Consider the following 27,008-nt stretch of genomic DNA (forward strand, 5'->3'; position numbering starts at 1 on the left):
ACTGCACCCTTTTGTTAGTTCTAAGTTTGAGGAAGGAAGTCAAGGGACAGGACTCTCTACCCTCATGTTTCCAACTAGACTTTTCAGTCCCAAGTTGAATACTCATGGTTCTGCTGCACCTGAAAGAAAACCAGTCCATTCTAGTTACCATGCTGAATCATCTTTCAAATCTTATTAGCAAGCCTTTTCTCATCGTAGAATCCCTTGTGGACCACACCCAGGTACTTTGGCATGCTATATTCTGGGTTCCCATTACTTTTATGTTATGTTAGATTATAATTCTTACTAGTCTGTCTTCACTGTGGGTGGTGAGCCCTAAATTAAAGCATCTTTGAGGACTGGTGCTTAGTAAACACTTACTTTTCTATTACAAACAGCATTAAACTATTTACACTTAAGATACAGCAGGGCTTAAACCAATGAAGTCTTCTGTGTGTTAAAACTCACAGCTTGTGGCGGGACAAGTCAGATGCTTGAACGCAATGGTGGGTACATTCCAAGTAACCAAATGCCCTGGCTTAAGGTTTCTCGGATGGACCCAGCAAGTCTCCAGGACATTGTTCATAGGCTAAGTTCGTTTATTAGGGCCCCAAGGACACACATCCATAGGCATTCATAATTTGTTATGTATTTAGTAGTTATCTATGCCCTAAGATTCCTTAGCACTAGCATTTATTGGTTTCATTTTAATCTTAATACATTCTAATAGACACTGTAAAGATTACACACCTATCCATCTCATGGCTCTTCTGTCAATGAAGACAAATTATTCCAGTCTTTTTTTTAACTCTAAGACCTCTTTAAAATTTCACTATTTGTATGGATAATTATTCTAGATAAGACAAACAAAAGATGAAGCATAATTAACTTATTTCATCTATGTTTTCCTGGAGAACACCATTATCTGGAAAACAATAGTCCAACATTTATAGCATATAACACAACTTTTATTAGAAAAGTTATACATAACATAGCATCAACTATTTTCAAGAACAATATTAAAACCCAATAAGCAACAAAAACCAGACTAACAAAATGTGTAACAAGAAACTAATGACTTTTCTATAATCAAACATTTAATTATCTACAATGTCTTTTTACAAAGGGAGAAAAATCCATGGTTTACAGGCACATCATATTGAAAATAAAGCGGCAATAGCAATTTGATACACTTACCATTCTCAAGAAACTGAATCATCAAAACAGTAATTATGAGTTCACAAATTTAAAACGTTGCACATAATTTAAAATTATTGGGTACACACTGAAGTCTGAGTGATTTTTTTTCCCACAAAAGTGCTACCACTTAAGCTAGAACTTTCAGTGTAATTTTGCCCTAAAAAGTTAAGACATGTTTTGATAATCATAACAGTCACATAATTTCTGGTGCTACCTGTCTGGTCTGTTAATAATAAAGCCTTTATTTGGATGTGTTTTTCCTTACTTAAATTATAGGAAACCAGATATTGGATTTGTTGCAAAGCTATTAAAGTCCCAAATATAGGAGTGTGCAAGCAATGGCAAAAAGATCAGTACTAAAACTTATAATAAATATCAGAGAAGCCATTAGTTTTTACAGCACTGTCTGCTTCAAGGTTAAGTCAACCAGTTGTATGATTTCCCATCAGCCTGTCCTTTCAGCTGGCATAGCAATTTCTATTTTCATGATCTGAATACTCAAGTGTCTCCAAACATCTTTTTAAAACTTTGATTTGTAGTTCCTGGAAAGTTATAAATGCTCTTTAATATTCATTCTACTCTAAAAAGTCTATTTCTGCTCATTTTAGAGCCTCACTAAAACAACAGATTTTAGGATAGTAAGGTTCATTAAAAAGTCTCAAATGGAATGATTTCCAAAATAGGGCACTTAAACCAAGTCCTGTCTTTTTGTAGCTGAAGGGGATTAGTTACGATAAAGTTTCACACACCCCCCTGGTCACTGTGGAATTACGCTTTAAAACATTATCTCAAGAGGACAATCTCTGTTCTGGGTGCCATCCCTAAAGCACAAAGGTTACTAGAAGACTGCCGGTGTTACTGATGGGAAAAGACACCACAGTTCTTAACTGTCTGTCAGGCATTTTTCTTGAAAAGTTCTTCTTTCCAATGCAGTAATGGAGACCTAGTATAAAAACCCCGACGTTCCACTGCTACTCAACACTAGTACACGTGCCAATATTGTACACATCTGTTCTGGCCTGTTAAAAAATAACCTTCTGGGTTCTTGTTCTCCATCAGAACACAACCACCATACAAGATGAAACTGGTAAATTTAAAATACTGGAAAGAATGAAGAAAAAGGCAGAGACTTTGTACAAAGACCTAAATTTCTTGAAGGGTTTTGTGTGCCCTACACACGGGGGCGATTTGTACACACTAGTGAAACGGACACTAGCTATAACGCTTGTAGCTGCTCAAATAATGTGGAACCTTGGTCCAGGGGTTGCGATGATGTCGCTGTAGGGTTCCTCCTGAGTCAGCTCAATGGCTTGCTGCTTTTTGAGAACCAAGAAGCTGTAGAACTTTGCTGCAGCTTGCTTTCTGTTTGTGTTTCGACACAACTCAAGCAAACTGATAGATTCCGCTCCAGTTTTAGCAAGAGCTCGCTGAAATAAACCAAACAAAAAAAGAATTAAATGAAAGTAAATCTGCATAGTAAAGCAGTAATTTTAAAAGGGTACTAGTTCTGGATACCAAAAAAATATACTGTAAATTCTTTTGGGGGCCAGGAGTAGATTTTTGAATAGTAAGACACTGTTTACATTAGGCTGTTCCAACAAATGTTAAAATAACTCATTTATTTTGAATGTCTAATTGACAAAATAGTAAGATCAAACTCGGTTCTGAAAACTCTCAACTTAACTATCCTTTGAATCTATTTATGAAACCTTGAGCACCTTGCCTGGTATTTTCATAGAAGACACTCAAGGTATCTCCTCTGTACCTGCTACATTAAGGCCCAAGGAGAAATGACGTCTGACACTGAACGATGATTCAATTCATTAGATTTGCTCAACCAAAAGAAAGAAAATGTAGACTCACAAAGGAGGTCTGCCCTGCAGGTTAACTACAGGAAAGTGTTCACCTGGATGCTTTCCAGGCTGGCTCCTGGCCTAACAGCTTATGTATTAAAGTAGTTTAAGATGTGCAGTTCTGCAAAAAGTTTCATAAAAGGCAAGTTTTCTGGTTATAGCATGTCACTTTTTTTTTTTGAGGAAACAATGCCAAAAGCCTTTGTTGAAATCTCTCTCAGGCTTCATGGGCATACCTGAAGACCATGAAGCATCTGCTGAGTCCTTTTGTTCCATCGTCTTTCTTCTTGATCCTGATCACCCCCTGAAGCATCTTCATCCTGAGTGAAAATGACCCCCACACAAAAACAAAACAAAAAACTGACAAAGCTGCTACAAAATGAAGCGGTTTTTATATCTCTTGAAAGCTCTTACACTAAACTGAGCATTTTGATTAATGGAAAAGTCATTTAGCATGTAGTTTAAAGTCTTTCTTAAGAAACAAAGTCCTCTACCTCCAAGCATACTTGAGCTGAATATGATTCTGTACTGATCTACAAGGATGTGATCTATCTACGCAGTGTGGTCCATGGACTACTGTTGGTGGTGAGCTACACGTTACTGGCCCTTGCTAAGAAATTTAAGCAGTCACTATGTCATTAAGTACATTGTTATTTCAACCAGCTTTTTATTATGTTTCCTATTGGAGCTAAGTTAATTGTGGATGACAATTGTTTGAATGTAAGCTAAACTTCTTAGTGATCTAGATCGTCATTAAGAACATCAGATTTTATGCTGTGCTATGTAACTGTGTCCTCTGTGGGCTCTTGAAGGACAGCGGAGTGCCCTTTCGCCGATTTCTTGACTTCTAAATTGTTCCTAGCTGCCTTTATCTTGTGGCCGGTTCTTACTGCTGGTTGAAGATTTTTGCTTAGTCTGGAATGTACATTTATTCATCAGTCCTCTTTACAGCCCTTCCTTACCTCCTCCTCTTCATCATCTTCCTTTTCCTTCTCTTTTTCCTTCTCTTTTTCTGGTAGAAGTTCTAATTCTGGAATTAACTGACAGATATTTGGAGGCTCTTCTGGGGGCAGCTCTACAGGAGGTATTTCCATCTGCTCTGCCTGCTGAGGCTTCAGGCAAAATGAAAAGAAACAGTGGGGTCATATCTCCACACTTCCTTATAATCAAAACCTGATTATTATACATGTCTTGTTCTGTTTTTTTTTTTACTGTGAAGCATTAAAATAGCTTATAAAAATATTAATCCATTCATTATCTTATTCTAGGACAAAGTGTTTTGTTTTCATACTTTTTAGAAGTCAAATTACTTGAAGTTTACGTGAGGAATTTGTAAAAAACAAGAAAAACTATAGTTTAAAACCCCTCAAAACTTTCTGTAATAGCATTTTAGGAAAAAACAGAATCCACTGACTCCAGGGCAATGCAAAAAGTCTCTAACATTAATTACCTGGTACTGTCAACCATTCCTGCATAAGACAGCCTTAAGGTTATTCCAACTAAGTGTAAGCTCTAAATAAGAGCCTAGGTGCTCTTATGGCAGCAAATTAATAGGAATCAAGAGACTATTGTTCTGGGCCCATTTCTTGAATTCCCTTCATTTCTGGCTTAATATAAACAGACGAGAACATTAATAAACTGACAAGGGAGTAAGTACCCAGGGAGCAGTACTAGAGCAACCCGCTCGTTACCTGTTCCCAGTCCTATTCCCGAGATCAAACAGAAAAATGCTCTTCTTGACAACTCCTTACCACCAGAGGGCACAGACAACTAGTTCTTAAAACTGGCAAGGAGTATTCTTCTGCCAACGTCTTGATGGAAGCTGAACCAAGAGCCTAAGGTACCAAAAAGCCTCCCTTTGCTCGGATTAATTTATTCCACAGACTTAAGGTTGAGAAGCCTTAAACCAGAGCACCTTACTTCCTTTATATATATAGGTATGTTTTAATTGAAATATAGTTGATTTACAATGTTGTTAGTTTCTGGTGTACAGCATAGTGATTCAGTTATACCAACGTATTTTTTATTACAAAACGTATTTTTATTACAAGACAATGAATATAGTTCTCTGTGTATACAGTAGAAACTTATTTTATATATAGTAGTTAGTACCTGCAAATCTCAAACTCCCAATTTATCCCTTCCCTCTCCCTCAGTAACCATGTTTTCTATGTGAGTAGGTTTCTGTTTTGTAAGTAAGTTCATTTGTATCATTTGTATCGTTTTTTTAGATTCTACATGTAAATGATATATGATATTTGTCTTTCTGTCTGACTTACTTCACTCAGTATGGTAATTTCTAGGCCCATCCATGATGCTGCAAATGGCATTATTTTATTTCTTATGGCCGAGTAGTATTCCATTATGCGTGTGCGTGCACCACCTCCAAATCCAATCATCTGATGATGGACATTTAGGTTGCTTTCATGTCTTGGCTATTGTAAACAGTGCTGCTATGAACACTGGGGTGCATCTGTATTTTTGAGTTAGAGCTTCCTCTGGAATATAAAAAAATTTTTTCCTTCCAGTTTTACTGAGATATAATTGACATATAGCACTGTATACTTTTTTTTTTGGGTGGGTGTGGAGGCAACTAGGTTTTTATTTATTTTTTTAATGGAGGTACTGGGTATTGAACCCAGGACCTCATGCTTGCTAGGCCTGCATTCTACCACTGGGCTATGCTGTCCCCCCAATTTTGTTTTTTTGTTTTTTTTTTGAAGGGATCTCCATACTGTTTTCCATAGTTGCCATGCCAAATTACATTCCCACCAACAGTGTAAGAGGGTTTCCTTTTCTCTCCCTCCACCTCCAGAATTTGTTTGTGGATTTCTTAATGATGGCAACCCTGACCACTGTGAGGTGATACCTCACTGTAGTTTTCATTTGTATTTCTCTGATAATTAGTGATACTGAGCATCTTTTCATGTGCCTACTGGCTATCTGTGTGTATTCTTTAGAGAAATGTCTCCTTAGGCCTTCTGCCCATTTTCTGATTCGGTTGTTCGTTTTTTGTTGAGTTCTCTGAGCTGTTTGCATATTCTGGAAATTAAGCCCTTGTCAGTCACATCGTTTGCTAGTATTTTCTCCCAGCCCGTAGGCTGTGTTTAAGTTTGATTAGGTCCCATTTGTTTATTTTTGTTTTAATTTCTATTGCCTGGGTAGACTGCTACAGGAGAACACTGCTACGACTTATGCCAGAGAATGTTTTGCCTGTTCTCTTCTAGGAGATTTATGATGTCCCGTCTTAAGTCTTTAAGCCATTCTGAGTTTATTTTTGTGTATGACATGAGGGAGTGTTCTAACTTCATTGATTTACATACATGTGGCTGTCCAGCTTTCTCAACACCACTTGCTAAAGAGACTGTCTTTTCTCCATTGTATATTCTTTCCTCCTTTGTCAAAGACAATTGATTGTAGATGTGTGGGTTTATTTCTAGGCTCTCTATTCTGTTCCACTGATCCATGTCTGTCTGTGCAAATACCAGGCTGTTTTGATTACTATGGCTCTGTACTACTGTTTGAAGTCTGGGAGGGTTATTCCTCCAGTCTCCTTTTTCTTCAGTATTGCTTTGGCAATTCTGGGTCTTTTGTGGTTCCATACAAATTTTTGGATTATTTATTCTAGCTCTGTGAAAAATGTCCTGGGGAATTTGATAGGGATCACATTAAATCTGTAGATTGTTTTGGGTTGTATGGTCATTTTAACACTTGATTCTTCCAATCCAAGAGCATGAGGTATCTTTCCTTTTCTTTAAATCATCTATAAGTCTTTCATCGCCTTGGTCAGGTTTATTCCTAAGTATTTTATTTTTTTGATGCAATTTGGAAGTTTTAAAATTTTGTTTCTGACATTTCATCATTACTGTAAAGAAATGCAACAGATTTCTGCATGTTAATCTTGTACCCTGTACCTTGCTGAATTTGTTTAGTTCTAGTAGTTTTTGTGTGGAGTCTGTAAGGTTTTCATATATAGTATCACAACATCTGTGTATAGTGACAATTTGTGACAATTTTATTACCTCTTCCCTTCCAATCTGGATCCCTTCTATTTCTTCTCCTTATGATTGCTGTAGCTAGGACTTCCACTACTATGTTGAAGAGAAATGGTGAGTGGGCATCCTTGTCTTGTTCTGGATTTTAGTGGGAAGGCTTTCAACTGTTCACTGCTGTGTATTGTTAGCTGTGTGTTTGCCATTAAAGTAGGTAAAATGTTGGGGTATGTTCCCACCACACTCACTTTGGTAAGAGTGAATGGATGTTAAATTTTACCAGATGCTTTTTCTTCATCTATTGAGATGATCATGTGGTTCTTGTCCTTTCTTTTGTTGATGTGGTGCATCACAGATTTGTGTATGGTGAACCACCCCTGTAACCCTGGGATGAATCCAATTTGATTGTAGTGTATGATCTTTTTATGTGCTGTTGGATTTGGTTTGCTACTATTCTGTCGAGAATTTTTTCACCTACATGCATCAGAGATATTGGCCTGTAGTCTTCTCCTTTGGTAGTGTTTTTGGTTTTGATATCAGGGTGATGGTGGCTTCATAGAATGACTCTGGGAGTTTCCCCTCCTCTTCAATCTTTTGGAAGAGTTTAAGAAGAATCAGTGTAAGTTCTTCTTTCTATGACTGTGGAATTCCCCAGTGAAGCCATCTGATCCTGGACTTTCGTTTGCAGGGAGTTTTTTTTTTTTAAACTACAGATTCTATTTTACTTCTAGTGATCACTCCACTCGTTATCTATTTCTTTTTGATTCAGTTTTGGTGGACAGTATATTTCTAGAAACTTGTCCATTTCTTCTAGGTTATCCAATTTGTTGGTATATAGTTGTTTATAGTATCCTTTTATGGTTTTTTGTATGTCTGTGGTATTGGTTCTTCTCCTCTTTCATTTCTTGCTATATTTGGGTTCTTTCTTCTTGGTGAGCCTGGCCAGAGGTTTGTTGATTTTGTTTACCCTTTCAAAAAACCAGTTCTTGATTTTATTGCTATATCCCATTGTCTTTTTTAATCTCTATTTTACTAATTTCCTCTCTGATCCTTCCAAGTTTAGGTTTTGTACTTTTTCTAATTCTTTTTTACGTGGAACATTCTCTAGGACTGACCATGTACCAGGACACAGGTTTTGCATTTCTTCTTTGTTCCTTTTTGTTTTTCCCTTTTGAGGTTTGATGATTTTCTACTGTATAATGCTTTGAGTTTTCTCTGTGACTCTACTGTTATGTTTTTGATTTGTGGTTACCCTGTTTTTCAAGTACTTTAACTTGATTACTGTATCTACTTGCTTTAGACTTTTATCCATATAGGTGCAAACACATTCTTAAAAACAAACAAAAATTTCTTAATCCCTTACCTACGTTTTATGATTTTGATGTCCTCTTCATGCTTATGCTATTCATTGTAGTTATATTTCCAATTGTGATTTTATCTTTTCTACAGATTCTTTTCTATTTAGAGAAGACTTGTCAATTAGTGTTGCTATATTTAGTTTTTGTTTGAGAAATTCTTTTCTCTCCTTTTATGCTAAATGATAATCTTGCTGGGTAGACAGTATCCTAGGTCACAGGTTTTTCCTTTCAGGACTTTGAATATATCTTGCCACTCCCTTCCGGCCTGAAACATTTATGTAGAGAAATCAGCTGATAGTAAAGCTGATTTTTTTTCTAGTTCCTTGTTACAGTGATCTGCATAGATCATTTCTATAAATAGCTTTTTAAAATTCTTTCAGTATTTTTATTATCCCCTTTTTGAACTCTAGTTCTGATAGACTGGAGAAGTCTATTTTATTGTTTTTTCAGGGGGATTTCTCCTTTAATTGGGAGTGGCTCCTCTACTTCATGTTACTTGTATTTCTCTGACTCTGAGTTTAGGAGCAACAGTTATCTACTGTGGTCTTGAAGGGCTGCTTTTATGTGGGACCATGTGTATGTAGCCTGTGTGAGTCTAATATTCTGTGAGAATTGTTCCTCATGTTGATCTATGGGGAGGAGGTGAGCTCCACATCCTTCTATTCCACCATCTTGACCTCCTCTCTTTCTTTATACTTGTTTAGTTAACCTATTCTAAGTGAATTTAGTGGTAGCCAGTCTTGATGACATAGCAAGATGTTGCTTTACTTTTTTTCAGCAATTGGACAAGTATATTCTGATTTCTTAATAAGAAAGCCTAAAACTGCCTAGTATTGGAGATACACAGGAATGTCTGCTAAAGAAACCAGATCCTGGAACAGAATAGAGAGCCTAGGAATAAACCCACACATATATGGTCAATTAATTCAGCAGCAGAAAGAAGCCAAAAATACATACTGGGGAAAGGACAATCTCTTCAATACACGGTACAGGGAAATATGGACAGCCATACAGAAAAGAATGAAATGGATTACAGATGTGAATCTAAGACCTGAAACCAAAATTCAATAGAAGAAAACACTGGCAATAAGCTCCCTGACACTGGTCTTGATAATGATTTTTATGGATTTGACACCCAAAGCAAAAAATATACAAGTGGGACTACATTAAACTAAAACATTCTATATAGATACCATCAATAAAATGAAAAGGCAACCTACAGAATGGAGAAAATATTTGCAAATCATTTATCTGATAAAGAACTCACACAATTCATGAGAAAAAAAAAACAATTAAAAAATGGGCAGAGGATGTGAAGACATTTTCCCAAAGACTATACTGATGGCCAACAGGTACATGAAAAGGTACACAACACCTTTAATCAGGGAAATGTAAATAAAAACCACAATTAGGAATCACCTATCATTGAAAAGATGAGGTAACAAGCAGTGGTGAGGATGAGTAAAGGAAACCCTCATGCACTTCTGGTGGGAATGTGAACTGGTACAGCCACTATGGAAAACCAGTATGGAGAGTCCTCAAAGAATTAAAACCAGAACTACCATATGATCCAGCAATTTCACTTCTGGGAAATGAAATCACTACCTTAAAAAGATACCTGCACCTCCATGTTCCCTGTAGCATTAGATTAGTTATAATAGCCAAATAATAGCCAAGCTATGGAAACAACCTAAGTATCCAACAGCATATAAATGGATTAAGAAAAACATATATATAGACACACACTGAAATATTCATCATGAGAAAGAAAGAAATTCTGCCTTTTGCGACAACATGGATGGACCCTGAGGGCATTATGCTAAGTGAAATAAGTCAGAGAAAGAAACTGTTTGATAAATATCACTTACATGTGGAATCTAAAAAAGCTGACACTCAGAGAAGCAGAAAGTAGAATGGTGGTTACTAGAGGGTGGGAAAAATGAATAGATATTGGTCAAAGAAAAACTTCCATATATTATAAGATAAATAAGTTTTGGGGATCTGACATACAGTATGCTGATTATAATTAATGATACAGTTGTCCCTCTGTATCTGCAGGGAATTGGCTTCAGGATCCCCTCTAAATACCAAAATTCATGGATGCTTAAGACTCTTATGTAAACTGATGTATTACAGACAGGCCTCTGTATCTGCATCCATGGATAAGGAGATTAAATTATACTACATATCTGCAAGTTGCTAAGAGTAGCTCTTAAAAGTTCTCATGATAAGAAGAAAATGTGTGATGGATGCTAACTTACTGTGGTCATCATTTCACTACATATACATATATCACCCAATCATTATGTTGTACACCTGAAGCTAATACACTTAAACTGGACGAGAAAATGTGCAATATAAATGGTGAGACACCTGGAATGTATGAGACTCTACTAGTTTCAAGTATAAAAATTCTTTTTTTTTTTTAGCAGGAAGTTTGTTTCATTTTTATTCACAATGTATTTAGTATCTGTAGAATTTAACAGGTTCCATATACTGCTTTTCTTCTATCTGCAACTGTCAGATTCACCACAGGCAAATGTTGGAGAAATAAAACTGGAACCAAGTTCAGAGTCAAGGATTCCACATTAGCCAAGGATACTCGCTCTAAGCCACTTTGAAGCACGACTCTATCCAGGAAGTCAGAAAAACCAAAAATTCCTCCCACTTAGAGCGTATTGTGTTTAGATCCTCAGCTGCCATTCTCTCTCTGCACACATTCCTTACTACCTTCTGCCAAAACCAAGATACTTCAAAAGGTCTCCTTAAGTAACACCTGTGACTACTGGAGATCTAAAATACTGTTTGAACACCCCAAACATCATGATGGAGAGATGTGCTTACTTACAGGGATCACAGGCTCCGGGTCAATTTGTCCTGCTTTTCGCTTAACTCCCTGAGGTGGCGGTGGGGGCATGGCTGACTCGTCCAGGTTTGTTCTGCTCGTCTCCATTGTTGACTCCTGGAGGCGGCTTGGCTCTTCCAAAATGGGCTCATCTGCATTTGGTCATATGAAGAGAAAGCTTAGGGCCTAACAGTCCTCAACAATATTTTAAAACCATTTACGTTTAATACTAATATGCTAAGAGTAAAACAGAGACTTACTTTCCCTAAGGAAGGCTGAGTAAAATTTTACCTCCAAAAGGTTACTCAATTCCTAACAATACACTTAAAGGTGGGAAGGGGCCTACATGGACACGTCCCACCCAGGACTATCCATTAGCAGACTATCATTCAGCCAGTCCTATACGTCAACCCTTTCTGAAAACAAAAAACTTCACATCTAACAAAGCAATCAGAGAATGTAAGGCATGTATTTCCCTGTCCAAAAATTTGAGTATACTTCTTTGTTTCTGATTTGTTTTGGCAATATATAGGTAAATTTTAAACCAAATGTTCACTTAAACTTTATCAGGAAACTTTTTCAATTGAACAGACCTATAACATCACGCTGCTGCTGCTGCTGCTGCTGGTCCTCTCTGGGAACCTCTGGATTTTCAAATTCTTTGAGGAATTCATCCAAATTATCAGCCTCTCCTCCTTTCCTCCTTTTTCTGAGATCTTCTGGTACCAGTGGTGTAAGACAGCGTGTAAAGAGCTATTAAAAAAAATTAAAAATATCAATTATAAATCACATAAACTTAAAACCTATCACTGACATTACTATTTTCCGTAAGTATGTTTTAATAAATATGCTATAATCAGTGTATATGTAATTTACCATGAATTCTACTCAATGTTATATTCACACTTCACTGTATTTTATAATTTGAAATCCTGTACTTAGAACTCTAGTATTATCTCCAAGTTATGAAACAATGGATAAATTTTAAGTGTGCAAATGAAAATAAATTTAAAACTTAATCTAAATGAAATCATACCAAATAGCTTTATATAGTGCCTTTTCAACTTAATGTTATATGGTAATTATAATTACTATTATTTTTGTTATTTTTAATGATTGCATAATATTCCACTGAGTAGAGATAAACCTGTGTGTTGGGTGTGTATATATATGTATGCGCCACACTTCAAGACTAAGTTTCTTTTTAAAAAATTAACTGTAAATAACAATTAACGAACATCTTCATGTAAGTGGCTCTGAATTACTTCCTTTGGAAAAATTCCTAATGATGAGACCACTGAGTCCAAAAATATATTAAGGACCTTCTTCCAAATGATTATATGATTGTACTTCCAGTAAACAGCAGTTTTACCAAAGTCTTACTGCTTTAAACACTAAATTATAGTAAAGTCAATATGGTTCTATGAATATTTTAACTTTAGAGATAATAATACCCTAACAGCTTTTCAGATGCCTCAGAACTTTTATGGAATAGTCTGAAACCTGAAGTGAGCAGAAAAGGGCCTGTTAAGTGAAAAAAATCTCTAAAGAATTCTAGCTTTATTTGCGGGAAAAGTAGAACTACCCCATGTTTTAGCCAGAAAGCAACATCTAAAGATTGCAGACCTGAACCACAGTACACATTAAGGCAACAAAATGTATCATAGGAGGTTGAGGAGAGAGAACTATTATTAAAAATACCAGTGGCTTTTTAGAAAATTCATTCTGTATCTTTTAGAAATGCAGATGTCACTTCCATGAACTTTCAGATCAGATTATGTTCAGTATACTAAGGTTTATGGGAGAACAAAAAGAAGATGCCAGATAGCTGAAAAATATCTGATCAAAATGATTCAAACAAAAGTTATTAAAGGATATTTAAAAAAATGGTCATAATCTCTCTAAAATGAAAAATTCTGCAAACTATATTACCTTCAGTAGTCTGTTATTCCACAAAGGCTGAGCAGGTAAAGAGAAGAGTTTTTCCACTCCCCCAGTCTCTTTCCACATCATCAATTTCTTGGTGGGTGGTGCCAGATCCAAAGTAGTAACAATATCTGAGTAATCACTAAGTTGGGCTCTAATTGTCTTGCTGTCCAGCTCTTTGACACTGTCAACAATTAGCTTCCTCTTCCTCTTGGCTTTTGTTTCTTTGACTAGTATGATAAAAGAAAATAAGGTCATTTTTCTGAGAGGCTAGCATGAAACATCCAACTACCAGACTTGGTCTCATTATATTCCTGCTTTACTAAATACCTAGAAAAAAAGTTAAGCCTCACGAGGGCAGAATCTGTTTTAACTGATGTTTCCCAAGTACCATGTAGAGGCTGGCATGTATGCTAGCCATGTGTTCAATAAAAATCTGAATGAATAAATATGTATAGATTTTTAGCACAAAAGGAGCAAAATAATGGCCAGGGCCAATACATTTTTGCTCATGTAGCTTAATACTATAAACACGGAACACACCACACTTGATTCAGAGTTGGGCTCAAGTCCTAGGTTCTGCCACTTACTCGGTGAGTGACCGTTTAGAAAAGTTAACTTTATTTTGCTCACCTCTTCGTTTACTCATTTGAAATATGGCTAACCACTTATACAGGGATTCTAAAATACTTTGTATAGAGCCTGGCATAGACTGAGGACTCCATAAATGGCTGCAATTACTATGAGTTTTATTGGAAAAGCTGCAGTTGCACAAGCAGCTTGATGATGTGAAACAAGGCCAAATCCAGTCAGATGAACATGGAACTTTTTTTACATATTTAATCTTAGACACTTTTTTACACATTTAAATCCTTACTAAAACTTACAAAGTAGGTAGCATTATCTCAATTTCTTAAAATACAGAAAAGCCCAAGATATTAAATTCCCCAAGATTTCATTCTGTCAGACACATTATAATCCATAGGTTTTTATAGATATAATCTTCATGAGGTTCAAAATTCAGGATTCAAAAAGATGTCACACAGTGATAGCCCCTGTCCTCCAGCTACTGAGTTCCCTTCCCTGAAATTAAAAGTTCAATAGTTGGTTAAGCCTAACTATTCTACTTTAAACACTGCAGTGTATCTCCCTCTTGTTTACAGATCTCTGTAATATTTGTCACTAATGGATACATATTTTGCTTAATTACCCGTGTTCTTCTAGTATTTAGGTTCCATGAGGATAGACTTACTCATTTTTATATTTTTAGTTTCTCAATAGAATTAGTTACATAGTAAGTACTCTTTTCAAACCAGAAGCCCAAGCCACAATTTTGGTGATCAGATGTCTAAGCAGGAAACCCAAAAAGTTAATTGTGTTTTACTCAAAAGTAGTAACAGTATTTTGAATTCCACTGTAACTGACTTCAAGTTTTCTACCTCATTGTACTCATAAAACATCTAGAAATTGTGAAGTTTCATATCCAAATTAAACACTGCCTCCCTTACTCAGAAGCAGCACCCCCATTTAAATATGTTTTGATATGGTTCTTAATGAGCACTAAAAAACAGAATACTGATTTTAGAATCTTTGATATTTCCAGTTTAAAAGTTATTTTTAGATTTCCCCAGATTGTAGCCCAAACTATACAGAATCTAGAACCTTGGAAGATAATCAGTCAATTTTGTACTTTACTGAAAAATGCCTTGCAGTGTTTTCTAACTGTTACACGTATGACCTGTCAGCATTCTGGGAAACCCAAAAGACTGAGATACGTATTAACAGGAAGCTTGTTTTATACTTTTACTTCATAGCAACTTGTAGATATTCTGTAAGATATAAGATACAGGAATTATAACTGAATTAAATAAAGATTCTATGATAGATGGCTGACAAAGGAGAAGGTAGTTATTTACAATGAGATTAGTGGACGTCAGCCAGAATTAGAACTTTATGTTCTAAGTTTTATGAGTCAAAAAGTTTATTTCTCACCAGTGATATCAATAGGTTCCAAAGCAAAGGCTTCTTCCTCATTTGGAACAAGTGTTGTTTGATCAGTCATAGTTGGCATTGGTTCAACAGGATCCACTGAATCAGGACTATCAGGACCACCCACTACAAAAACAGAAATTTCGTCACAAAAGGCTTGGTTGGTGGGTACTTAATATATGTCCAACAAATGGGGAAAAATAATTCCTCTGGGTAACTGAAAGAAACCTACTGATACCAAAGAAAAAACACTTTTCTAGTTTTGAGGAAGTCCCTCCACAGTTGACCCTAATGGCCAAAAAGGAGGGAGGGGCACAGGATTAAACATATAAGACAATCATAAGCACTATTTTTTAAGGAGATTTATAATTCACTAGAAGCTGGAACTTCTAGTTTTTGGTCTTCTACATTAAGTATCTTTCTGGAAGCAACAGAATCATGCCTAGATCATTGAACATGAAATGCTTACTTGATACATTATCATCCTCATCCATATCATCATGTGCAGGCTGTTCTGGCAACATCACCCCTGCCTCAGACAGGGCAGGGGGATCGTCAAAGATACCACCATCATTATTACTAATAAGTTTGTCATCTGAAACACAGAATTTAGTTACAACTTAAAAAAGAAATGCTGAAAGAACAATAGCCAATCACTAGAAGAAAATGCTAAAGTGGATTAAATTAAAAAATTTAAATCTGTATTCAATATGCATCTGCTCTCAAGATAGTGTACAAAAGTATAAAACACTCAGCATACGAAAAAACTCATTCTTGATTTATATTTTGTAATTCAAATCTGTCTATAACACACATTTACTTAATCCAACACAAGTAGAGCAGTTTTAAGAATTAGTAAAAGTTAAAACTCCAAGAGAAGTACTTTTAAACAAAATTAGATACTGTTATTATACTTTTAGGTTACAGATTTACAGAAAACTTTTACTGAACCACATGGTGGCAATTCACACATATATCACCTAGAGAGTTGCTCAAGATGAGAATTAGCAACCGCTCTAAAACAACACAACTAAAAAGAAATTACGTAGAATAAACACCTTTGACTTACCTAGTATACCACCATCATTTCCTTCTCCAAAATTGTCATCCTTATACTGGTCTTCATACTCTAAATGGTTAATTTTCTCATTCAGATTGCTGGTGCTCTGTTCAGGCTCCAATAGGAGGTTAGAAGCACTAGTGCTTACTAGCATGTCATCATCCTCAAATGCACTGCCTTCTCTCATTATTTCACGATCATCCATTCCAAAGTCACCTAAAGAAATTCTAGTTAGTCACTAATTGAAAAAAGTTAGAAATATCATTGATAAAAAAGAAAATGGCTAATGATTTAATTATAATGTCACATTTGCTAACTGAAGTCTTATTTACCGTTAAATATTAAAATGTCTAGTTTAAACTTCAAATCTTCAGCCATCTATATTTCATAAACTGATTCTGGGGCATGATTAGCAAATTCAATTGTAAGACCCCAATTTAGGTTATCCTAAATATATCAAGTAAATCTAAGCATGTATGTATGTTAGGTCACATTAACATTCAGACTTAAAACTTTCTTATTACAGTATTTTCATCAAGAAAAGAATCTGGCTTGCTACATAGTAGGTACATGATGCCAACTGATTCCAAAATGATTAGCTGAAAAGCAAGCATTACCTCAACTTTGGGACTTTTAACACAAGTTAATATATAGGTTCTCCCCATGTATGGGGAGGTGTAGGCAAAGAATGAACTCTAAGTTTGGTGCATAAATGGAAATAATGCTTAATATACTGGTAGGAAAACATATTCTTTTTTGATGAAAATGCATGAGATGCTTTCTTTTTTAACTTGTTAGTGTCACAATGTAATTTTAAGATTATAGCTAGTGGCTAATGATTTGTTTCTCTATTACCAAAATCATTTTCTTGTAGGATACTGATGTTTCCAACTTCTTCTCTCATGGTTATCTCTTCCACTCTACTCTGGTTCAGGCTGAACTGCTGGGCCACATCGATGTCACTTTAAAAGAATTTCAAATACATTTCAGTCTCAAGTCTCACTGTAATGTATTTATAAGGAAAAAAAATCTTATTTCTCTTTGTAAGAAAAAAAACTACATACACAACCTATGGACCCTAAATAGTAATATACTAACACAACCCAAGAAATCTGAATGACTTGGAAGTTAATTTAATTTGCATTTAAATTTTAAAACCATTAATGACTGGCAAGCAAAATACAATATGCTGAAATCACTACATAAGGCAACATGGTATACAGAGGAAAAACTTAAGAGATGCATTAACTAGATATGCATGGGTTTGCTTTGGGGCCCTACAACTTACAGGTTGTGTGAACAATGAAGTTAACTGGCTTTCCTGGGACGTTTTTTCTTCCTCTAACAAATAACTTCTCATACTGTTTACAAACATTAATTAGAAAAACACATAATGTTTAATACCAATGTGGAATATCATTGATTAAACTCAGTATATAAATGCTTCAAAACAAACTACTAGGTTTGTTCAGCAAATAAATGGCACAGAAAAACATGCAAGAGGAATGTAGCAGTGTTACAGGTTCTTAAGAGAGACTTATGAGACATATCAACCAAGTGCAGTCTGTAAACCTTGTGTAGACCCTAACAAACAAGGGGGAAAATTGGGGTCATGTGTCAATTGGGGTCATTTGACTGCTGACTGTATATCATAATTAAGGAATTGTTTTAATTTTTTAAAAAGTGTGATATTATTATAGATATGCTGAAAAAATTCCTTACCTCTGAAGAGATACATACTGAGGTATTTACAGATGAAATAAGATACTTGCTGAAGGTGAGAGGTGAATTGGGGAAATAAAGCTGAAACCTTAAGCAACATGGGAATTAGGGGCACCAACCCCTAACCCCTTGAAGTCAAAAATTCAGATGTAACTTGACAGTCAGCCCTTCCTATCTGCAGTTCTGCATCTAATAACTCGACCAACCTGGGATCATGTAGAACGTAGCATGTATTTAGTGGAAAAAAAAAATCAGCTTTGGCCTAAGCTAATCAGAATTCTCTTAGCTGTATTAAAGCCGATACTTCTACATGATTTTCTTATAGGACGAACACTTCGGGTTTATGTTTCATATTTGTATGTTATCCTAAATGAAGCAAATGCATTTTAGCTACATGTCAACTCTTTTTTGGGATGTCAAAACATCCCAAGAAAACTATGTATTTGTAAGCTAATTATGTTTTATTGTATACTATGTCAACAATTAAAAAAGAGAGGAGAGAAAGAAACAGACATACTCTAAGTCAGGCAGTGGCTGATCAAAATCATGAAATTCTTCAGGTAAAGTAATAGCATTGTAAGCAGCTTCTCGATTTTCCTCAGGTAGGTCAACAACACCTGGAAAAGAAATGGTAAGCTTGAAGACCTGGTTAAACCAAAGATTATCAAGGGATCAAGGATGGTAAAAAGTCAGTATAATTTCCTAAGATTATATTCTAGAAAGGTTGATAATATATGCAAAGTACCACTGAAGCACAAGTACTTTCGTTTTTCTATAATCATAAGCCATACTACTTGCATTAAAGAAAAAAGTCAAAGCACTGTTAATTAAGCTGAAAAGTCTTTAAAGGGACATATCAACAAATAAATATTAGTAAGTTCTCTAAATAAGCATGAAATTTATGAGGGAAAGGAAGGAATGCAAAGGAGTATCCCAATAATGAGGGGTTGGTTATTTTAGGAAAAGTAGGGTTTAATGATATTAATTTTCTTTACATTTTCCCCCATATTTTTCAAGAGGTCTTAAAGCAATGAATTTTTATTATAAAGATAAAAAGAAACAAAACATGTTATTTAAGCAAATTACAGTTAGTAGCCACATACTGGAAATCATTCAAGTATCACAGCCTCTGCCTAAAAGTTTCACTTTAATAAAACCTTAGATCTCAAAGATTTCACTGTGCATATATTAAATAAACTGAAGTTGAAGAATATAACACAAGTAGAAATTACTGTATAAGGTGGCCCTCCTACACATTTAGGTTATTTTAATCAGAATAAAATTTCATCAACACTTGAAAATATTATACAATAGTAATTATCTATGCAGATGGAAGTTCAGTTGCTACAGTATGGTTTCACAATCAAACATCACCTAAAACAAAACCACCACCAAAAACTACAGAGAACATTTTAAAAGTCTTAACAATTTAAGCTAAAATTGAATTTGATTTTAAAAACACATTAAAATTATTCAGAAAAAATTTAAAATTCTAAGATTTCCTTTTCTGAGCTCCATTTTTCAAAAAACACGTAACAATTAGTTTTCAAAACTTTTAACCTCTGATGACTGCTGAAAAAGGTTAAAAGAAAAAGGCAGCTGTAAAGGACGAACAGGGGTGACTGTCATAATTCCTTATGTAGAACAAAAATAAAACGGGTTTTCTTCCTTGAACCTCTCCAAGCTTTGCCCTGTTTTTGAAAGGTTCTTCGTATTGCAATTAAAACAAAACAAACCAGGCTCACTTAGAGTATTGGTTAAGCAGTTTTTCACATCAAACATAAGAAACTCCACAGGTTAAAAAAGGTCAACAATACCTGGCCGAAAAGCCATCTTTATCTTAATGAAGGCTTCATTACAATCTGCCAGGAGATACTTGGCTTTTCTGTGATAGATTCGTACTACTCCCAGCAAGAGATGTCCTGATGTTCGGAGTGCCATCTTCACCTGTGAATTAACATTAATTTATAAAGTTAATTTTCTGGTTTTAGAGGCAATCATACTTTAAAGCTTGTATGCTGTGCAATTTATAGGCAGTTTGTATCTCTCCATAACTTTTAACCATTTATTTGAAGCTACCTCATAATCAAGTATATTTCATTTCTCACAGCCTTTACCTATAAACTTCTAAGTATACCCAAAGAATAGACTAGCACAAATTCATGAATTAACAGACATGAAGGTAGCGATGAAGCAGGTATTACAGTGATCATGGATTGTTGTCATTAGCATGGCAAGAATTATGTGGCACTTTTTGTTGCCAATCTAGTCATTTCATTGCTCCTTGGTAGATAACTGAACTCTGATTTTATTTGGGAAGTAAATAAAACGTCCCCCCGGCTTGAAGGATGATTGTCTCATTCTCTGCTAGTGCTTGTTTTTGAATGTAACCCAGTTCAGCCAATGAGAAGTGAGTGTAAAGTAGGTCAGAGAATTTCTAAGAAAGATTTTCTCAACAAAAAAAAACAAACAGTCCTCTCTTCCTTCTCCCCTTCCTGAAGTAGGTAGGGCTTGGAGTAGTTGCCCTTTAACTATAAGGCCATAAGCATGAGGACAAGAAGCCAACAAACTAAGAAAGGTGAGTCCAGGTAAGTCCTTGTATGACATCTTTGAACTGCTGAACAAACTGTAGATCTTCCTATTTCTAAATTTCTAGTTAAACAGGATTGCTAATTACATTATTGTTTAAGTCACTTTTCACCTTTTTTTAAAGCATAGTTGGTTACAATGTGTCAATTTCTTAGTACAGCACAAGTCCCAGTCATGCATATACATATATTCGTTTTCTATTTTTTTCATTAAAGGTTATTACAAGACATTGAATATAGTTCTCTGTGCTATAAATAAGAAATTTGTTTTTTAAAATCTATTTTTATATATAGTGGCTAACATCTACAAATCTCAAACTCCCAAATTTATCCCTTCCCACCCCACCAGAAACCATAAGATTGTTTACTATGTCTTGGAGTCTGTTTCTATTCTGTAGATGAGTTCATTAGTGTCCTTTTTTCTCTTTTTTTGAAGAGTCCACATATGAGTGATACCATATGGTATTTTTCTCTTTCTGGCTTACTTCACTTAGAATGATGATCTCTAGGTCCATCCATGTTGCTGCAAATGGCATTATTTTATTCTTTTTTATGGCTGATCAAATTTTTATTACCTGACTGGAAAGCACACTAACTGATGAAGGACAATGGTACCCATCTTTTTTCACATGAAAATATACTCTTCAGCCTATTTTATCAAAGGAGATCTTGATTAATGCTTAAGTGGGACCCAGTGTGAGATGAGACACAGTAGTTGGGAAAAGAATGAGAAGTCAATACCCAATTTAAACAGAATGATTCAATATTTCTCTGGCCATAATAATTTTTTTCTGAGAGAACAAGAAAACATGAACTCAACTTTACCAGATTGTTTTCCAGATCACACACATCAAATTCTCAGGAAGCGAAGAAAGTTGGTAAATATCTGTTTACAGCTTAAATTATGACTAATATGTTACTTATTAAATAAAACATTGTATTTTTAAGTTTTATGTGTACTCTCTACAGCAGTCTAAGATTTGGATTTACAGTAATACACAATAACAATACAATAATAATTTTTTTCAGGTTCTACATTTATAGCCACATCACATAACTTAAAAATCATGAAGTTTAGTGTTATAAATTCTCAGGCATCTAAAATTATAATAAATTTGTGATCAAATCTAGGACTTATCAGATGATAAATCCCTGATATGAAAAGTAACACCCAATTAAAACACTTCCTAATGGAAGAAGAGAATCTCCTTTTATGATGTAGTCATAGGAAATTTAAAATTAATGACTGCACCTTCACCTGAGGAAAAAAGGGGAAAAACGCAATCTTAAGTGTAGGTATGAAAAAGAACACAGGCTATACACATCTGGGGAAAGCTCTGCAGGGGTTTGGAGGGGCTGTTCCAACCAGAGACAGGGAAGGAGAGGGACAGGGAGAGGCATGGGTGCGGGTTTAAGTAAGGCGTGCGGTTGCGACTGAGCCGTGTGTCTAACATTTGTTCTAAATGACTAACCTAACATTGCCCTGTAGCAAGAACTGCACACTAAAAGCAAACATCAGAAAATTTTAAGTCAGTTCACCCTGTGGAGATCTTTTATCTTTATAGTCTATCACAATAAAAAAAATCAATCAACAAATAAACACACTTAGAAATGGTTTTTAAATAAGTTGTAGTGTCCCTCCCTAATGGGGTATAAGTACTCTGAGCACACTATGAAAAACTTTGCTATCCTTTAAAGCCAAATCATCCTCAATATTTGCTTATGGATGTTAAAGATTAGCCACACATATCAAAGTCAAGAAAAAGAGTTCAATTTCTCCAGTCTCCATTTAACTCAGTAAACTTACTTATCTATATAAAGAAAATATCATCTTCTCAAACAATTCGACCAGCAGCGCAAACAGGTACAATTTCCCCACAGAGCAAATTGTTAATGAATATCAGAAATCTTAAAAATAAGTATATTACCTGCTAATATTAAGGAAAGACTGACAGATGTGAACAAAAGATTTCCCAAGCTTTTATGTTTACTAAATGGTTGTTTTTTTAAAAAGAGGAAATGGAAACAACCTGTAATTCTACCACCTGGTGAAATCCTTAATAATGTTTCAGTATGCCTTCAAGGCTTTTACACGTGCATGTACACGATTTTTCCTTTTTGTGTCTATGTACATGAAAACTGCACCATACTATTTTGGAATGAGCCTACTTTCAGGAAAACCTCTGTTCTCAGCATTATAATTTTTAGTGGATGCATTATACAGGTCTAGGGGGATAAAAATTCAAAAAATTTGGAGAAAAAATATGGATTATTCCCCCCACCCCCAAAAGAGGCAAGTAAAATAAATCATGCACAATCAAAACAATAAATTACAGGTCCTCCATAATCCTTTATCTGAAGTCCTAGGGGCCAAATGTGTTTTGGAATTCAGAACTTTTCGAATATTATAAAGGTAATGCAGCACACATGCCGTATATTAACACTTCCAGGAGTGTCTGCAACATCCACCCTCCATAATTATACACATTTGTATATACACAAATGACCTCACTTCAATTTCAGTCAAGTGTGTTTCCAGTTTTTTTAAAAACTTACATTCTGTGGATAACAGATTATGACACTGTACAATGCAACCATTAAAAATGACAGCAGAATTACGAACAGAGCTTTTCCTGAATGCAGTTGTAAAAAAGGAGACAAATTATGCATAAAACACATGCAAATATAAAAGTCTAGAAGACACACCAAAACACTAAACGTTTCTCTGGATGGTAGAACAACACATCACTTATTCTCATTTAAGTAAAGTTTTCAAATTAGTATAGTCTTAGAAATAACATAATAGAAACATCTTTAACATCAATAAATTCTATGCTGTAACTCTAAAACCAAAGTTTCACACACAGAAATTTTATAATTTACTCTAATTCCAAACACAAACTTTCATATCACCTAAAATAATTACTTTCCTAAGTAACTTTTCTGAACAAGTCTCTGCTATATCCCAGCTTTGTTCCTGAGATTCCCCTCACTCTTTCAGCAATAAAGAACTACTCTATTTAACACATTATGCCAGCATTGTCCAGACTGCCAATTCTAAGAAGAGCAACTCCCAATGCTGGTCCAGACAGGTGTGATCTGGAACCCCTTCACAACAGGAAAACTGGAGCATGTATGTGTGTATGTGTACGTATAAATATAAAGTCCAGGAAAGGACCTGTAAACAAAAATTGCGTTTGTGTACTTTAATGATCCTTTCTCAGCAACAACAAAAAAACCCAACACATATTAATTTAAGTCATACCACTTGTGAAATCCAAAGGTCAAAACCATTGCTTTAGAAGGTATCGATAAAATCTCCTCTAGGAACAGAGCAGTAACAAGGCCAATAAAGTAAGGACATTCTCAAGGCTTCCATTCTAGGGGGACACTGTAATGAATGTTTAGGAGAAGTGCATAGCCAAGTACAAAAGTTCCATGATGGGAAAAAAAGTTCTTGGTATCTTCAAGAAACAGGAAGTAGGCCTGTGAAGCTGAGGTGGGGCAAGTGTTATAGATACTACTTGCTAGGCGGACAAGGTAGTTAGAGCTGGCCCCTGCAACATTTTCTAATTAATGAATCCTTATTTTGAGCATTTTGTACATTCTTAAATCAAGAACATGTAGACACATATTTAATATAAAAACATCTAGAAAGCCAAATATAAAATATATGGGTACTGTCCATCCATGCTTATCTGCCATTAAAACAGGCAAATGAAAGTATCTGTGTACTTAACAGATATTTTAAAAAGAAGAGGGTATCATATTGAAACTGGCTAATACATGGATTTTCCTTGCCCCCAATATACATAGATGCCAACCTAGGAAGCCATTTTTATAGAATTCTATTTCACACACCAATGAACAATCAACAAAGTGAATAAAAATATCAACATCAAACATACCTTAGGTGAGATGATACTCTCCACACTGCTCTCTAAATTACACTCGAACACATGGGCTTTGGTTAGCTTCTTATCCCAATGGGCTGCTAGCCAAATTTTGGCCAGAGGCCCTCTTTTACTGAGGACAAAATGTGCGTAGAACATTGTTCTGGTTGACTATGAAACAGGACTATGAAACCTAAAGGGGAAGAAAAGTTAATATAAATACCACACAAGAAGTGAATTATTTATCAAGACATACAAAAAATCTGAGAATAAAAGTTTCCAATCTTTTAATTTTTTTACATTAAAAAATGGAGTTATAGTTCCTATTCTTTTAAATATGAGAAATATTAAAAGGCTTGAGTGAAGTATAGTATGCATTAAAAAAAAAACCCTATTGCTTTAATTTTGAGAGGGTAAGAAAAAGACCCCAAAATACTAAGAGTTGAAAGGAAAGGGGACAAGAGTCAGATCACTTTCATGTCCCACTGACATATTAAAATAAAAGTGCTAGTTTGTTTTTTCCCTTTAAGTAAAAATTGTCATCAGAAGACATTTTTTTGAAGTTTCCATCAAGTGTTAATTCCATGAAGAAATTACTATTTTTAGGACCCCATTAAAAATTCAGATTCTCAGCTTAATGTATACAATAACTGCTACCTCATGACAGTAAGCATTTCATATTCCACCAAGCAACAATAAGTAGGTTAGCCCCATTTTACAGGAAAGCAGTTTAGAAAAGTACTTGACTACTTACACTTTAAATATTAAATTTAGGACAATGATACAGTATACAATTTATCTTATGACTGAAATAGTCTTAGAAGAAATAAAAATGTTATTCACCTTTTATTTTCTTTCAGTAAGCTAATGTGTAACAATACCTAAGAAAAAATACCTAAGGAAATAAGGAAGCAACCAGGAGAGGACATGAACTGTGTAAAAAGACATTTCCCTTATATCGTGCATTTTCCCTCTCCCATAGATTTTTCTAAAAAAAACCCCTTATTTTACCAAATGAATTTATTTTTCTAAAATGTCCTTGACTAGAACAAGGTAAGTCATGCCTCTGCAGAAACAAACAAACTCAAGCACACTCATAATGCATGAAAAGTACTTTTTTATTCTAAACTTGTGTCACACCTGTCCCTTGCTTCCCACCGTTCCTAAGTCCTGGCAACTACCACTCTGTTCTTCACTCAAATTTTATCATTTTGAGAATATTACATAAATGAAATGGTACGGTATGTGACTTTTCCAAATAGCTTCTTAGATTCAACGACATGCCAAAAGTCCATCAAAGAACTGCATGTGTTAACAGTATGTTCCTTTTTATCACTGAGTGGCATCCCATGGAATGGCTATATCACAACTTGCTTAGCCATTCACATACTGAAGGACATTTGGTTGATTCCAGTTTTTGACTATTTCAAATAAAGCTGCTATAAATATTTGTGTATACAGACTTTTGGTAAATGCAAGTTTTCATTTTGCGGGAACAAAATGTTCTGAGGTGACTGGATATAGCATGATATACAGTTTAGTTAAACTGGTGTAACACTGCTCCTGTCAAAACTCGAGGCTTTTCAAATAGCTACCGATAAGATTTTTCTAAAACTCTTTTTTTTTATACAGTAGTCAACATTGTGTGGTAAAGAGAAAGACACATAGATCAATGGAACGGAGTACAGAACCCAGAAATAGTCACACAATTAAGTCCAACTTATTTTTTTAAAAATTTGCTAAAGCAAATTCAAAGGAAGGCAGTCTTTTATTCTTTTTGACAAATGGTGCTTGAGTAACTGAACATGATGTACAGACCAAAAAATGAAATTCAACCCAAACCTCACACATTATGTGAAAATTAATTCAAAATAAATTACAAGTTTAAATGTAAAACTATAAAATTTTAAGAAAAAAACCACAGAGGAACGCCTTTGGTATCTAGAACTTGGTAAGAATTTTCAGATGTTACACCAAAAACATGCCCCATAAAGGAAAAGAACCTGTAAATTGGCCTTCATCAAATTAAGAACTTTTGCTCTATGAAAGAGCCCACTGAGGATGCAAAGGTAGAAAATGGTGAAAGGTATTTGCAAACCACATATCTGAAAAGGACCCAGACCTAAAATATATAAAGAACTCTGAAAACTAAAGAGTTAAAAAAAAAAAACCCAACTAGAAAATGGGCAAAAGAAACGAAGAGAAATTTCACAGATGAGAATATACCAATGGCAAAGAAAGAACAAGAAAGATGCTCAGCATCACTAGTCATTAGGAAAATGTAAATTAAGACCCAATGAGATATCGCTGCACACCTATTACAAGAGCTAAAATAAAAAATAATGGCAACACCAATGCTGGTGAAGATATAAAGAAGCTTCTCATGGCTAGTGGGAATGTAAAATTTCTTTGGAATTAGCTTAAAAAAGTACAGAGCAAGTTTACTTGAATTTTCATGTTTTTACAAAGGGACTATAAATTTTAAAACAAGAACTTCACTTATTGTACTTTCAATTAAAAACTGCCTATTTTTTCCAACAAGGTACAGAATATACGTATATATTAGTTAAACACATCCCAGGCAAGAGATCTCATGCCTATCA

The 27,008-nt window shown here is 35.0% G+C and overlaps 1 protein-coding gene across 2 annotated transcripts in view; it reads right to left on the reverse strand.

The window, feature by feature from the left end:
- Positions 1–925: 925 nt before the first annotated feature.
- The window catches only part of RAD21 (RAD21 cohesin complex component), a 52,026-nt gene continuing 25,943 nt past the window's right edge, over positions 926–27,008 (reverse strand). For both annotated transcript variants that reach the window (XM_010972579.3, XM_074352942.1), the window contains 13 exons: positions 24,421–24,598; positions 19,742–19,871; positions 18,442–18,541; positions 17,058–17,164; positions 16,212–16,418; positions 15,612–15,737; positions 15,146–15,268; positions 13,160–13,383; positions 11,821–11,980; positions 11,231–11,379; positions 3,995–4,144; positions 3,269–3,352; positions 926–2,606 (listed from right to left, as the gene is read on the reverse strand). In XM_010972579.3, the coding sequence (XP_010970881.1) occupies positions 2,415–2,606; positions 3,269–3,352; positions 3,995–4,144; positions 11,231–11,379; positions 11,821–11,980; positions 13,160–13,383; positions 15,146–15,268; positions 15,612–15,737; positions 16,212–16,418; positions 17,058–17,164; positions 18,442–18,541; positions 19,742–19,871; positions 24,421–24,564 (1,896 nt within the window). In that variant the 5' untranslated portion in view covers positions 24,565–24,598 and the 3' untranslated portion in view covers positions 926–2,414. The remainder of the gene's footprint in view (positions 2,607–3,268; positions 3,353–3,994; positions 4,145–11,230; positions 11,380–11,820; positions 11,981–13,159; positions 13,384–15,145; positions 15,269–15,611; positions 15,738–16,211; positions 16,419–17,057; positions 17,165–18,441; positions 18,542–19,741; positions 19,872–24,420; positions 24,599–27,008) is intronic.

The sequence above is a fragment of the Camelus bactrianus genome, chromosome 25, assembly GCF_048773025.1.
Source record: "Camelus bactrianus isolate YW-2024 breed Bactrian camel chromosome 25, ASM4877302v1, whole genome shotgun sequence".
In the NCBI taxonomy this organism is placed as follows: domain Eukaryota; kingdom Metazoa; phylum Chordata; class Mammalia; order Artiodactyla; family Camelidae; genus Camelus; species Camelus bactrianus.